General features: G+C 43.6%; 1 protein-coding gene across 12 annotated transcripts in view; it reads left to right on the top strand.

Annotated features, from left to right (window-relative positions):
• RERE (arginine-glutamic acid dipeptide repeats) overlaps positions 1-15,337 on the top strand; it is a 391,036-nt gene that overhangs the window by 214,916 nt on the left and 160,783 nt on the right. The window contains exon 1 of one of the 12 annotated variants that reach the window (XM_039508670.1): positions 9,369-9,588. The exons of the other annotated variants lie outside the window; for them this stretch is intronic. Within the exon in view, the coding sequence (XP_039364604.1) occupies positions 9,563-9,588 (26 nt within the window). The 5' untranslated portion in view covers positions 9,369-9,562. Of the gene's footprint in view, positions 1-9,368; positions 9,589-15,337 lie in introns of those variants that run through there. 12 annotated transcript variants of the gene reach the window in all.

A 15,337-nucleotide genomic window follows, 5' to 3' on the forward strand; every position in this document is an offset into this window, starting at 1 on the left:
GAACCCCAGACTGGCAGCGGGCTGAGCAGGGCCGGTGGCTGGGACCCCAGGCCGGCAGCAGGCTGAGCCGCTCAGCCTGCTGCTGCTCTGGGGTTCCGTCCGCCGGCCCCTGCCAGCTGGGGTCCCCGACGCCGACCTCGCTCAGCCCGCTGCCAGCCTGGGGTTCCGTCCATCCAGGCAGGCCAGGCTGAGCAGGGCTGGCAGACAGAACCCCAGGCCGGCAGCAGAGTGCCATTGAAAATCAGCTCATGTGCCATGGTTGCTGACCCCTGATCTAAACCATCCCTGACAGGGGTTGGCTACCTGTTCTTAAAAACCTTCCATGGTGGGAATTCCACAGCCTCCATAGGAACCCTGTTCTAGAGCTTAACTACCCATAGAGTCAGAACATTTTCATTAATATCTAACCGAAATCTCCCTTGCTGAAGATTAAACTGATTAATTCTTGTTCTGCCTTCAGTGGACATGGAGACAATCAATCATCGTTCTCTTTATAACGACCCTTAACATATTTGAAGACTCTTGCCAGATCCCCCGCCCTCATTTTCTTTTCTCAAAACTAAATACGCCCAGTGCAGGGGTCTGGACTTCATGACTTCTCGAGTTCCCTTCCACATTTCTATGAGTCTATAAGTTTGTCTTGCATCCTCATAGGTCAGCTTTTCTAAACACTTTGTCATTCTTGTTGCTCTGCTCTGCACTCTCTCCAGTTTGTCCATTTTTTCTAAAGTGTGATGCCCAGAATTGGACACACTACTGCAGCTGAGGCATCATCAGTCCCTAGTAGAGTGAGATAAAGTGGAGAATTGGCCTGAAATCACCAAGATGAAATTCAATAAAGACAAGTGCAAAGTATGTTAGAAAAAAAGCAAATGCACAATCAAATGCAGAAGGTAGGAATGGGCGACGGGATGGATCACTTGATCATTACCTGTTCTGTTCATTCGCTCTGGGGCACTTGGCATTGGCCACTGTTGGAAGATAGGATACTGGGCTAGATGGACCTTTGATCTGACCGTTCTTACGTTCTAACTACAACTGGCTAGATGGAAGTATTGCTGAAAAGGTTCTGAGGGTTATAGTGGATCACAGATTAAACATGAGTCAGTGTGATGCTGTTACTAGAAGACTAATATCATTTTGGGATGTATTAACAGGAGTCTTACATGCAAGACATGAGAGGTAGTTGTCCCACTCTATTTGGCACTGGTGAGGCCTCAGCTGGAGTACTGTAACCAATGCTGGGCGCCACAGCTTAAGAAAGATGTGGACAAAGTGGAGATAGTCCAGAAGAGAGCAACAAAAATGATAAGTTTTAGAAAACTGGACCTATGCAGAAAGCTTTAAACAACCAACCAACCAATCTGGCCAAGTTTAGACCTGAAAAAAGAAGACTGAGGGGGGACCTGATAAATCTTCAAATATGTTAAGAGCCGTTCTAAAGACAATGATTGATTGATTGTTCTCCATGTCCCATGAAGATAGGACAAGAATTAATCAGCATGATCTACAGCAAGGGACATTTAGGTTAGATATTTATGAAAATGTTCTAACTAAGGGTAGTTAGCTCTAGAACATGGTTCCAATAGAGGTTGTGGAATCCCCACCATGGAAGGTTTTTAAGAACAGGTTAAACATCTGTCAGGGATAGTCTAGGTTTACTTGGTCCTTCCTCAGTGCAGGGGTCTGGACTTAATGACTTCTCTAGTTCCCTTCCACATTTCTATGAGTCTATAAGTTTGTCTTGCATCCTTGTATCTTTGTCTAGATATTTATTGATGTGACTTTCATTCCATCTGATTATAGATAATCTGATATTTTTCTATGGCATCATTCTATACAGTATGAACAGAGATGTGTTTGTCTTTTTGTTTTCCTCTCCTTTTACACTTCACATTTGCTTCTGATTTTGGAAAATGATGTTGTACTATCTTGAGCTACAGCTCAATAGAAAATGCAACGTTTTATCGGCCAGTAAGGAATGTTTACTGCAGATAAATTGGGATTCAAATAGTCTGCAAAAATCCCAACTGAATTTGCTTTCTGAACTTTTCAATGTGCTGTTACATTTTCCTGATTGAAGTGCAGTTTTCCATTTCACTTGAGTAGCTAGAGTAAGTCACATCAGACTGGTACAATCTGACTACTTTGGCGAAACTCTGAAAGAATACATTGAAGTGGTGCGGTATGTCGCAGGCAAAGAGGTTATAGATACTCTCATCCTTCTGGTATAACTGCATCTGGAATAGTATGTTCACTTCTGTGCATCTCATTGCCAGAAATGTAGTGATATATTGGTGGAGGGAATACCCGGACCTGATTAACATTGAAGGATTTTTAAAAAGGGATTTGAATGAGGAAAAGGTGGTTCTTCACCAACAAGGAGATGGAAGGAGTTACAAATATAAGGGGAAGAGTGTGAAAAGGATACAGAAAGAAGGGAGATGTGGTTGTAACACAAATATTGGATGTGTAAGAGGAAAAGCAGAGAGTTAGGTAGGAGTGGAGTTGTACATTCTTCTATGTGGAGGGCAAGAGTTTGAATTTGATGTGAAAAGCAAAGAGAAGCCCATAGAGATTTTTGAAGAAAAGTGAGTAGGATTGAGAGGAAGATAGTTTTAGAAGTTCTACGAGGTTTCCTTTTTAATCCAGTTTGTCGGTTGTTGTAAAAACATTGCTAAGTTGTACTATTTCTTACTGAGCATGACTGTGGCAAATGTGTATTCATTGCATATATTTCTTCATTTAAATGTAGTTATTTTCCCTGCAGCATTAAAGTAGATGTGGCTTCAGAATATGGGAGTGGCCTTGAATACATTTGATTAGTCATCGTCTCCCCCCTCCTCCCCCCATGTCTTACATGGTCAAGATGCATCCACTAAACTAAGATAAGCAATGGAATATGTAAATATGTGAGCTGGGTCTTTTAGCACTTTAAAAATACATTTGAAATCCCCAGTTTAACACGCGCACAACCATTTAGATTCCATGCCATGCAAGCTGCAAGCACTGTTTAATTTTCATGAAGGTACTGTACCCTTATTATCTACCTTAGGGTTTTATAGTGCCACCCATTGTAATAGTATTTGAGAACCTGTCAAGTAAAACAGATTAGCAGTATCAGAGTTTCTGTTGGACTTCGTGGAGTTTTTGGCACTTCTCACCTTTTGGGGTATAAAAATTCTGCTTGTGGTAGAGTAGTGTTTTAGCGTTTGAGGATTGGGGATGAAGAAAGGGTCAGGTAGAAGGAGCTGTTAGTGTTGTGTATGTCCTCCTTGTTATGCTGGAAAGGCTTTGTCACCGTGGAAGGCTTTGCAATGTTCCCTAGGGAATTGTATGGGCATCCATGGCATAGAAACCAAGTGAAGGTTTGTGTGTTTGTGTAGAGAGAGAGAAAGAGAAACCGATCCAGGAAATTGCTTATTTTAACAGCAGCGCAGTGATCATGAAATTATTCAGATATATAGGATGGGATTTCAAAGGAGCCTAATGGAGTTAGGCATCCAAACCATTGAATTTCATGTGACATGGATACATGTGCTAGCAGGGTACTTCAGAGGTGCAGGTGTTTTGCTACAGAGTACCGTACATCATCATCATCATTTATCTTTATCCAATTAAAATAACTGTTCAACGGGTACAAAGTTGTAAAGAGCTATGGCTGGGATTTTCGAAGGAGCTGTGAAGCCAAATTCTGGCTAATGCAGTTTTGTTCAGCATGACCGTGCAAACTTTCAGTGAAATAGAAAGGACTCAGTATATTCTCTCACAGCTGGAGTGACCCGTGCAAGCTGATATTTGCATCAGAATAGTTCCGTTGATACAGTAACCCTGGTCTGAAAGACCCATCCTGAATCTGATAGTGCTAATAGAATGCCCTGTAAGATAGGAATTGAAATAGTTTTGTTTGTAAATATATAGAATTCAAATGAATGCCAATATATTACTTCCAAATAGAATTCTCTGAGATGTTGTTTAATAACTGATGCCCTTTTCCAGAAAATTCTTCTTAAAAGGAAAATCAACACCAACTACGTTTAAAATAACATTCAAAGTCTGAGTTACGAGACAAAAGTAAAGAAACTCCTTTTGTCTTTGTCTTCCTCCTTGACTCACTCTGAGTCTGGTTAGTGTTCGGGGCTCAGAATAGTGTCTGGCCCTATGTATATTACAATGCGTAGTGCAGTGGAAGGTATGAAAGGTGAAATGATCACCTAGGTTCTTAATTTACTTGCTTTTGTGCTTCACATCAGAGCCTTAAAATGAGTGCTCGTATTTTGTGTCACTGTGTATGTGGCGTGGCAGGTGTTTTAAATAAAACAAATCCTCCAGCACACGATAAATCACCAAGCCTTTGTAAAAAGAAATATTGAGGTGGCAATTTAATTAGGGCATAGAAAATGCACAAGGAAAGTCGTTCCCAGTTGGGTAAGCACAGAGAGACTCAGTAGCTGTTTTTGAATGAGGACAGGGTGATTTCCCACCATACATGTGTGCACAAAAACAATCCTGCAAGGTGCTGAGTGCCCGCCCCTCCATGATGTCTGTGGGAATTGAGGGGGCTTAGCATCTTATCAAGATAGGGTCATAAACATAGCGTCCTGCTTGCGAATGGGACAATTTACAGTAGATCATCTTGTGACCTCTTAACCATTGATCACGTCTTTTCAGTGATCCCAATATTACTTGCAACTCTAAAATGATTATAAAAGTACAATTACACCAACCTGCCTCTGAATAGCCTAGTGTCCTTCTCTCCCTGTATGATTGGCTGTCTCCTATCCAGTTAAAGCTTCTGGAATCCAGCTCTCTTCCCTATTTGTTAGTTTCAACCTCTCCCCTTTCCTCCTCCGGCTCAGTGGGGTTTTCTCCAGACTGGCGAAACGCAGAGGAGGACCATCTTGGGGTTTCTAACCCAGGGTCATCATAAAAGAAAGACTTTCTGTCTCTCATGTCCACCTTCTTTGCCGCCATCAGGGAAGTGCTTTTGCTTGACATGGGTCTTGGCCCAAGCAGAATGTGCCCATGTGTCTTTACTGCAATCATGCGCTGTTGTCACCCATAGAAATGAAGTGGAGAAAGAGGTAGAGCTCTCTGAACCGCATACCTTTTTGCTCTCAGGATGCAGCAGCTCAAAACCAGTGAGTTGTGCTTATCATCTCTAGTGTTAGCCCTAGGCCAGCAATTGCCTTTTTTCTCTATCGGTGCTGTGTTGCATTCTGAATGTGTGTAATTACATTGATGTACCAGGGCCATTGTGCCTCTGGAGGAGGACGACAGCCATACAGGAACAATAATTGTGATAGTGCCTATGAAAGCGTTCCATGTTTGGTAGAACAATATAAATTGTTTCCCCTTTTATAGCACCCCCTATCAGAGGACCTCAGATCACTTTACAAACAATGGTAATGGGTTCGTTTTAAATACCTGGATCAATAACTGAACATAATATTATTACTTAGCATGTATGTAGGACTGTATGTATTCAAAGTTCTGTTCGGGTGTTAGCTAACTTGAGGATCTTCTTGGCAAGGCAGGGTAAAATGACATGAGCAGAAACTAAAGCAAGCCATGTCCTTGGTGTGGCATGTTCTTTCCTGGACCCTTTAAGTAATCCAGGTTTAGGGAGGCCAGATGGGGAGGCCCCAGACAAGGAGTGATTCCTCTAGGACAGTGGTCACCAACCGGTTGATAGCAATCGACTGGTTGATCCTAGAGAATCTCCCAGTCGATCGCAATCTCCGGTGGGGTAGCAGGGCTGACGTTAAGGCAGGCTCCCTGCCGGCCCTGGCCTCATGCTGTGGGTGGGGAGGCAGGGGTCTCTCTCCACATACTGCTTCTGCCTGCAAGCATTGGCCAGGAACGGGGAGCTGCGGCCAATGGGAGCTACAGGGGCAGTGCTTGCAGAGAGGGGCAACGTGCAGAGCCACGTGCCCCTTGTCCCCTCCTCCCCCCAACAGGGGTGAATTGGCCCCTTCCGGGAGCAGCGTGGGACCGGGGTAGGCAGGGAGTCTGCCTTAGTGGCAGCCACACTGCACCATCAACCAAAAGCTGCCGGAGGTAAGTGCTGCCCAGTGGGAGGCCATACTCCAGCCCTGAGTCCCCTCCCGAAGCCAGCACCCCAAACCCCCTCCTGTACCCCAAGCCCCAACCCTGACCCTCCTCCCAGAGCCGGCACCCTGTACATCCTCCTGCTCCCCAACGCTCTGCCCCAGCCCAGAGCCGCCTCCTGCACCCAAACTCCCTCCCAGAGCCTGCACCCCCTCCTGCACCCAAACTCTCTCCCAGAACTCGCACCTCTCACCCTCTCCTGCCCCGCAACCCTCTCGCTCCAGAGCCTCTTCTCACACTGCAAACCCCTCAGCCCCAGCCCAGAGCCGGCACCCCCTCCTGAACCCCAACCCGGTGAGTGAGGATGGGGGGAGCAAGCGATTGGGGAGTGAGTGGACAGAGGCTTTGGAGAAGGGGTGGGGTAGATCCTGGGTTGCCCTTAAATTCAAAAGGTGATCTTGGGCGTAAAATGGTTGGAGACCGCTGCTCTAGGATCTGTTTCCGGCTCTGCCACAGACTTCCTGTATGACCGTGTTAAATCATTTGTCTCTGTGCCTCAGTTTCTTCATCTGTAAAATGGGGATAATATAAAGACTTTGGAACTTTTCTGAAGGAGTGATGTTTATGGTATATGTGTTCTTTATCCTTTTAAAAATTAAAGCCTCCAAAACATACGTAGGGGCTGCCAGTCTGAAATGGCAAGTTGCTGAGAATGGCAACTGTATCGATGCCTTGAAACAAAACTTGGGAGTAGTGGGAGTGAAATTGAAATGGTAAGGGGGAGGGGCCAGGGTCTTTGTATTTGAAAGCAGTCACCAGGAAAAGACTGTGATGCAGATATTAGGTAATTATCCTTTGCTAGTCTATTATCCAGGAAAGTTTGTTAAAATGATCTTGTTTTAAATATTTGTTGCACTTTTGCTTTGCATCTCAGATCTTTTGACTTTTTACATATAATTGAGTTGATGGGATGTATCTTTACAGTAGCTAAAATGCTTAAAAGAGCCCTATTTTAAATCGTTTTTGATCAGACTCTAGTGTACTCCTGAGATCCTTTTAAAAAAACAAATAAACCAAACAACCCTTTACCACCTTGGTTCTTTAACCATTTGGCACATGTTCTTTAGTCAAGTTCAACAGAGAGCTGAATACAAACTAAGTTCCCCATTTCTCTCACTTTTAGACTACTCCAGTGGTGGCCATTGGCATCATCTACTGATGTCAGCCCAGCTCTGGTACCTGCATTTAAACAAAATCCTTACTGCAGAGCCAGTAAAACAAGACCAAAACATTTTGGTGATATCTCCCCAAAAGTATTAATTGCAGATCTTTAAAATATATTTTGGGAGTTAAAGGTAGGACCCCACTCAGATATTAAAAGTCGAATGAATTTTTCCATCAGATTTTCATTTCAAAGTTATTTTCAAATGTGGAATGTAAAAAGACCGTCATGGTTTCTTGATTTGAGATAACACAGTAGACTGAGTCTGGGGCAGTCTGTATAAAAATATGCAGTTGGAATTTTTGTATCAGTGTATAATCTTTTTTAACAAAGTCATATAAAATTGTGTAATGAGATGCAGAGTCATGTAGTTTTAATTAAGACTCTTCTGAGTGAAATAAACAGTGTACCCCTTGAAGGACATGGTACTGCACCCATTGAAGTCAATAGTAAAACTCCTGTTAACTTCTGTGGTGCAGGATTGCAATAGGAAGGACTAGGCTAGACTCCTTGGGACTACAGGGTCAAATTCTCACAGGGTCATCTCAGTCCTTTATTATTCCAAGGCGTGTACACACTGTGTGGGTAAGGCCTGGCTTCTGGGTAAAGCCCTAATAACTTGAGTTTCTTTGGGCTTGCTTGGATGCTAAAAATTCAGTGGCTCTGTGCCACATTTCCCGAGGAAACCCCCTGTTACTTCTTCCTTGGCTGCTGTATGGGGTGCTGTGCTGGTTGATTTCCTGATTGCTGCTGCCCTGTCCCCAAAGGTAGATGCATTCCAGTTATTGTTGAAAAAGATTCCTGTTTGTATACAGTGTTAAACGCTGCTTGGATTCCTTTGGGAAGGCACAAGGGAGAGACGTAGCAGGGGCGAGTGCAAAAGATTTGGGGTCAGGAAATGTAGGTTCTAGTCCTGACTTTGCCACTGAATGTGCTGCATGATCTTAAGCATCTTGTTTAACCTGTGCATCTAGCTTCCCATCTATGAAATGGGGATAATAAGTTAGGCTTTGTCTACACTAAAAATTTGTATTGCTTTAGCATATCAGTATAGCAGGAGTGGGGAACCTTTTTTCTATCAGAGGCCATTGACCCACAGAAAAAATCAGTTGCGGGCCACACAGCACCGCGTGAGGGCATGGGGGAAGGTGATGCTGAGGCTCGGGGCTTCTGGCCTGCGATGCGGAGACTTGCCTCAGGCCAGATAAAATGAAGCAGCGGACTGGATCTGGCCTGTGGGCCGTAGGTTCCCCACCCCTGCAGTATAGCTAACGTGGTACAACCAATCCAAGTGTGGATGCAGGTATGCTGCTTTAAAGACATTTTATACAGGTATAGCTATTGCCATCCAGGAAGGGAGTACCAGCATAAAGCACCTTTATACCAGCATAATTGAATCCACACTAGGGCTTTACCAGAGCAAGCATTTTGAATAATAAAAGAAAAGCACTTCTAACGGAAATAGTTATACCTATAAAACTCAAATGTAGACCAGCCCTTGGTCACCTTTGCTAAGTGGTGTGAGATCCTCATCAGCAATGTGCTGATACAAGTGCAAAGTATTACTGGTGTTTAATATTGGGATCCTCTAGCAAGCTGCATGAAGTACCTCTGTACTCACGTAATGAAAATGATTTAAAAGGCTTGAGGCAGAAGCTTGCTACTTTTATTTCCTGGCAAATCAATGGTAGATTAAAAGGTTCGGAAGCCTAGAAGCCTCTGTTCCTGACATCGGTTAAAATCTAGACTGTAACCGTTTTCACTGAGATCATTTTTTAAAACTGAGCAGGACAACCCAATGCGAAGGTGTGGATTTGCCCAGCCTTGCTTATTACGTTACCCGTGTGTGGCATGGAAAAGAGACCTCCCCAGCTAAAATCGCCCTAAAATAAATGACGAAAAATAAGCTGCTAGTCTTCCTGAGCGGCCCTGTTCCCAGGCGTTGGCTCTCTCAGCCCCCCCTAGCCACGGCCCCACTTCCCTGCACACTAGCTTGGTCTGCAGAAGCGGCGGAGTCTGTTCGCTGCTTTATTTACGGAAGCAGCCGGGTTGAGCCCGTGTGTGGCGGAGGGAGGGTCACAGCACATGCTCAGTCCTGTCAGTCCGAGGGCGAAGTTTCTGCGTTCTGCGTGCAGGCTTAGGTCATAGCACAAGCTCCGTGAAAGCGCTCTGAGGGCTCCCAGGCTGCATGTGCCTCCATTTTGAGTGGGTAGAGTAGAAAAAGGCAGAGTTTGAGCAGTAAGCAGGGGTTCAGGAATACAGCTAAACCCACCAGAGCCTCTTAGAGCCATGGATGATCCAGGCAGCCCCTGCAGGTAGGCTACAGCACTCTGGCCTCACCTCGAAAATGATGCTTTTTTTTTTTGCTTCCGTTTGTGACTTCTGAAAGGTTTATGAAATCATTTCATCGTTATTGCATGCTCCTCAGAACCTTGAAATCCCACCAGCTGTTCGTATGGCGCATGAAAGCAGTGTTCAGACAGAATCTACCGGCTGTGGGATGCATGTAGCAAAACGCTGAAGCTGCGTGGATTGTTTTTTTCCCCCCTCTCATGATGCAGTTTTAATTTCAGTGGCTTTCTCTGCACGCCAAGCCTCAGGCACGTCTGCAGGGAGCTGCAGAGCCAGGATGCAGTGGTGCCTATGTGGCTCTTAAGGAAACGTTTGGGCCTGCAAGAGACTGTTTAGATAATGTTTCAGGGAGGGTCGTAGATCTGCAGCCATTGGTTGCTTTGGAGGTGGGTGGAGATCGTTGTGATTGAGAACCTGTTTCCCAGGACAAGTGATAGTTCTGGTGATCATTTTTGAAGTATCTGAAAGCGAATAGCACAGTTCTGCTTGCCTGTCACAGCTGTATGCAACAAACGCGTGTGTCTAAAATGTGACAGTGTTGGCTAAATGTATTAGAAATCTTCATTAAGAGAAGTCTGTCACGTGACAGCTGTATGAGCTATACCCACATCTGTTGTAGTGGGCCAAAGTAGCATCTGTAAGAATTCAGACCGGATGACCATACAAAATAGATGCCATTTTCCCCCTTCTGTCTCCCCTACCCCCTGCATGTGAATTGGCATAGAAGCTGCTCCAGCAAGCCCAGTAGATGTGTGGCTATTGTTTTTTTGAGGTCAGTGCCTGACTAGGGAAAACAGTGAATAAGTTGTCATTGCTGATTATAAAAAGGATTTGGGGGGCTGTGTATGTTAAGCTAAATGAGCAAAAGGAAACTTGATTCTGCAGTGCTGTTTTGCTCAGAGAACCAGAGGACCTTGTGCGGTGATGAGTGAAATAGTCAGTGCTGGTCTCATACTGACCTCTGCCTAGCCAATTGGATTACAGATATAATGGACTGGACTTTATGCCACTTTACTGTAGTTCTTGATTCAGAATAACTTGTCTGCCAGTTGTTGGAGTATTGAGTTCTAGGGTGACAGGATGGCTCAGAGCGCTGGTAATAGAACGTATACAGCCTTTTACCTGCAGGTTGCCAGTTCAGTTCCAGCCTGTGCTTGACAGTTCAGTGACCTGGAGATTACTAGTAAGTATATACATTGCAAACACTGGCACAGCATTGGCATGGACGTCCTGGTTGCCAGTCTCAGCAGAGTCCAATTAGTGAATGAACCATAACTGTTGAGTTATCCTCTCACCAGGCCAGATCAGTCCAGTGAACACCATAGCGCCTAAAATTTTGTGCCTCCATATCTTTGAGTAGTCATTGAGCATGAAATAAATCCGAGGCTGTTTAGCTAGGTGTGGGCTGTTGCTGATTTCTCAGTGGCTGGGGTTGTATATTGTACCTGTATGGTACATGAGTGATTCTTAATATTCTTTGCTCTTTTGTGTGTGTAGATAGGGGATGTGTTCTTAAAATCTTGCTGCAAAGTTGTGTGTCGGGCTCCCCAAAACACTGTTTCCTAGGTACAGACACATTGGTTAGTGTGAGCCCACGCTTGCTTACTCCTAGTGGGTGGGTCCATCGGGTCAGGGGTAAGGTATGTTGGTGAGGTAATGCTGCACGGTGTTTGTGCCATTCCTATCCTGGGGATAAACAGGCTTTTGTTCTCCAGGAGTATCTGTCGAGCAGCTTTTCCCAGGACTACACGTGTCACAGATCTTTAAAAATGAAAAGGGGTTTTAAAAGATACCGTGTTATGGCTTAGAAATGAAAGCTCCCTGATATTTATTTTTGAAAAGTATCAGTTTAACTTAAAATAGTGGCGGTGGAAAAAAATTAAAACCCCTCCAGGTCATAACAGAACATATATTTGTCAGACAAAAATATTACATTTGGAAAACAAAAAATATTACTTAAAGCATGATATACTAAACAGTTCAGTCTTTGCTAATCGCTTGCACATGGTAAAATTCTTGTACGTAGTATATATTTCTTACATTAGCACCCAGAAGGCCCAGCCCCTTGTGTTGCTGGACAAACCGATTAAGATGGTCTCTGCCCCAGACAGCTTACACATGACTGTTTTCTAGGAATGCTTTATGATGCTGATCTAAAATACTCTCCTCTGTTGCTGTGTTTCATGCTGCACAGTTCTTCCACTTTTCTGAGCCCTTGATTTCTCCCTCGCTTCTTCTAGCACCATGTGCATACACACTCATGCAGATTTCTAAACCGATTATCCTGTTGTAGGAGGGGAGAGAGCCAATCTAGGATGAACAATATTCCCGTTAGGTTTGTGTCTAGGTGTAGGAGCTGGCATGCTTTGAACTGGGAGCTAGAAACTCCAAAGAGCCATCACTGCCACTGACTGTGTGGTCTTGGACAAGTCCTTTAACCCCTTGGTGTCTGCTTCCCTTCAGCAAAATGTGGGTGATACTTGTTACGCAGTGAGTGAGAGGGGGGTGGTGGTGCAGAACTCCTACATTGCAAAGGTGCCTGGAGGCCTTACCTAAGTTGGAGGTCCCACTGTGCTAGGCGCTAAACAGACATATAGTAAAGGGCCATTCCTGCCCCAAAGGCCAGTGTTGGAAAATGTAAGTGTGTGTAGGGCTGAGTGTGCCCTGGGTACCACTGACAGATTTCATTGCCAGGTGTTGTAGTTCTGGATTTTTTTTAATAGCCTTGGTTCATGTTGAGTTGGTGACATTTAGTCAGTAAGATTATACCCACAGCTTTGTTTCTCAGAAAGTTGCAATTTGTTTTTAATTAGAAGACTTGTCCCTCCACATCAGTGCTGCTGTGCTGACTGTCCCTTGTGTCTTGCTTTGTGCTTCCCATAGTTCAAGACTTGCATCCCCATTGTCTTCCTTCAGGCCCAGGGGGAGCCTGCCCATACCCCCTCAGTGGTCAGAGGGGTTCGCTTTTGGGTGATGCCAGATATCTCCTCTACCATCCAGTTCCTTTGAGGCTGCTGCTACGTCTGCTGCAGTCCCCACTGGCTCAGTGAGCAGGACCAGGACTGAAAATTGGACCTTTCTCTCATGCACAGCACGACAGAACTCTGGCCGTAGATCACCAAATCAGCTCTTGGGGACAATGTTATAAGCAATGCAGAATTCAACTGATAAACTGCTCGCAGTTCCAGCCGAGGGAATTACGGTGACCTGCATGTGTGCACTCTCATATTATAGTGGACTTCTGTTTTAGGAAGTGCAGAGATGTTGAACATCGACGGCTTAAAAATGATACTGATGTAAACACCTTTAACCTGGTATAACTGCATCCACACTGGCAGGTGTTGTTACATTAACTATGTATTTTTCCAGACTGATAGTTATAGCAATACAAAAAACTGTGTATACCGGCTACAGAGATGGCAGAAATCCATACAGAATCTACTGTGAAACTAGTCCACTTTTCCAGTCTATTCATCAGATTGCCCATGTTTGCAGTCCTAATTTTGAAGGGAGTAAAATACCATTTAATATTAAATAAAGAATGGTAAAAGGAAACTATATAAAATGACTCATTCTTGCAAGCAGAACACTAGCAACACAGATAAAGACAGTCTTAGATTAATACTGAAAAAAGTTTAAAATCTCGGTTACTTTTAATCATTTATGTTGATGGTTTTATTTTTGCATTTCACTCATTTTTGACAGTGGAAATGGATCGGTCAGTTACGCTTTTGTTTATAGTTGGGGAGAGTATTTTTAGGACTATAGCAGCTTCCTACCCCAAATGTAAATCTGATTCAGGAATAAACCCAGTCTCTACCAGAACTTCATGTCCTTGTGGATATCCCTAAGAAGAAGCTGTTTTCCCTGCTGGCTCAGGAAACTTTCCAGCTTCTTGCCTCTTCAGAGAGCTGTGTGGATGTGGGATGTTCCTTCTTCCGCTTCCTTCATGTCCTGATTCCTAAAGCAGCCAATAAGACGGAACTTACGCTGAAGATACACTGTTGCTACAGGTTTCCTCATTCCAGCATTAGATTTAGTAATTCCAAAATCCATTCCATTTTTAACTAATCCCGAAACTTTTTTATAAATAATATAAGTTTGACTCAAAACCAAAGTGACTCTTGCATTATTTTGCCACATGCATTTTTTTTTAAAACAGGGTATTAAAAAAAACTCAACATAAACTGTTATCCTTGTTTATAGTCAGCTTTTAGTCACTTTCGTTTTCTGGTTCTATCCTGTATGTCAAGAGGAGATTTCTAATAGAAGAAGGGATCTTAAATCTTGCAGAATGAAGACATAACAAGATCCAGTGGCTGGAAGCTGAACATTCAATTTGGTGCAAATTTTTAACAGTGATGAAAATTAAGCATTGGAGCAAGTTACCAAGTTATGCAGTGGATTCTCCATCCCTTGAAGTCTTTTAGAACAAGATTGCATGTCTTTCTAATGAAAAGTTGTCTCACCCATAACTGTGCCCTGGCTTATGTGAGCGGTCAGACTGATGATCATAATAGTCCCTACTCATCTTAAAATCTGAGGGCTTGTCTACACTACCGCACGGGGTCAGTCTAAGATATGCAACTTCAGCTATGTGACTAGCGTAGCTGAAGTCGATGTACTTAAATCTACTTACCGCAGTGTTTTCACTGTGGAAAGTCAACTGCTTATGCTCTCCTGTAGACTCCACTTGCGCTCCTCGTTCCAGTGGAGTACCAAAGTCAACGGGAGAGAGTTCAGCGGTCGATTTATCGCATCTATACTAGATGTGATAAATCGACCCTCGCTGGATTGATCGCTGCCTGCCGATCTGGCGGTAGTGTAGACAAGCCTTCAGAGTCCTAATTTTGTATCACTTGAGTTTCCAAATTTGTGAATGTTTCAGTTTTGTGTTTAAAAAAAAAAGTGAATTGCAATGATATTACATGTTAATAGAAATTAATCACAAAAACTCTTCTAATTGCGTTGTTTTGTACATTAGTGCTCTGCTCACCACTCCTATATTCACACTATTTTTTTCCAGAGTAAAAATTGGGGCCTTAATCTAGCTGATAGTGTTCCTTTTAAGTTTGAATTTTCTAAGGCAAAATAAAGAAACAAACCACCACCACCAACAAAAAACCACTGCCATGCGCTGCCATAAAGTGTTTGAAATTCGGAAGTGCAGTGATGAAGACTAGTAAGCCAGTTAGTGCGGAACAGGAAGAAGTGTTCATCAGGCTTCGTGGCTTTGTTGTCTTTTATGTTCTTAAGTGTGTGGGTGGTGTGGTAAGGAAAATTGTGAACGGTTTTTTATAGATGCACAATACTAAATAGGAGAGAGTGCTATTCTATGAAGCGTCTCTTGAATGATATACTGGTTGCATTCCTGGACTCTTGTTAGCCTCTTGCTAAAATTATGTCACCCCTCTGAAGGGAAACAGGGATAATTTTCCTGTCTCCAATGGAATCTCCCCTCTGGAAACTGCAAGCTCATCCATGCCTGAGATTACTTATAAATATTTCTGAAGAGCAATTTTTTTGATTCAAGAATGGACCACTTGTACTAAATGACAAATATTTTCAAAAACTTTTACTCCCTCCTGAGGAATTCCTCCTAGCCACTTCTTCTCAGATTGTACAAAGTTAGCACAAATGAACAATCGCCATAGTTCATCACACTAGTTGTCCATCTAGCCTTCTATCCTGTCTGTGATAGTGGCCAGTTCA

The sequence above is a fragment of the Mauremys reevesii genome, linkage group 21 (assembly GCF_016161935.1).
Source record: "Mauremys reevesii isolate NIE-2019 linkage group 21, ASM1616193v1, whole genome shotgun sequence".
In the NCBI taxonomy this organism is placed as follows: Eukaryota; Metazoa; Chordata; order Testudines; family Geoemydidae; genus Mauremys; species Mauremys reevesii.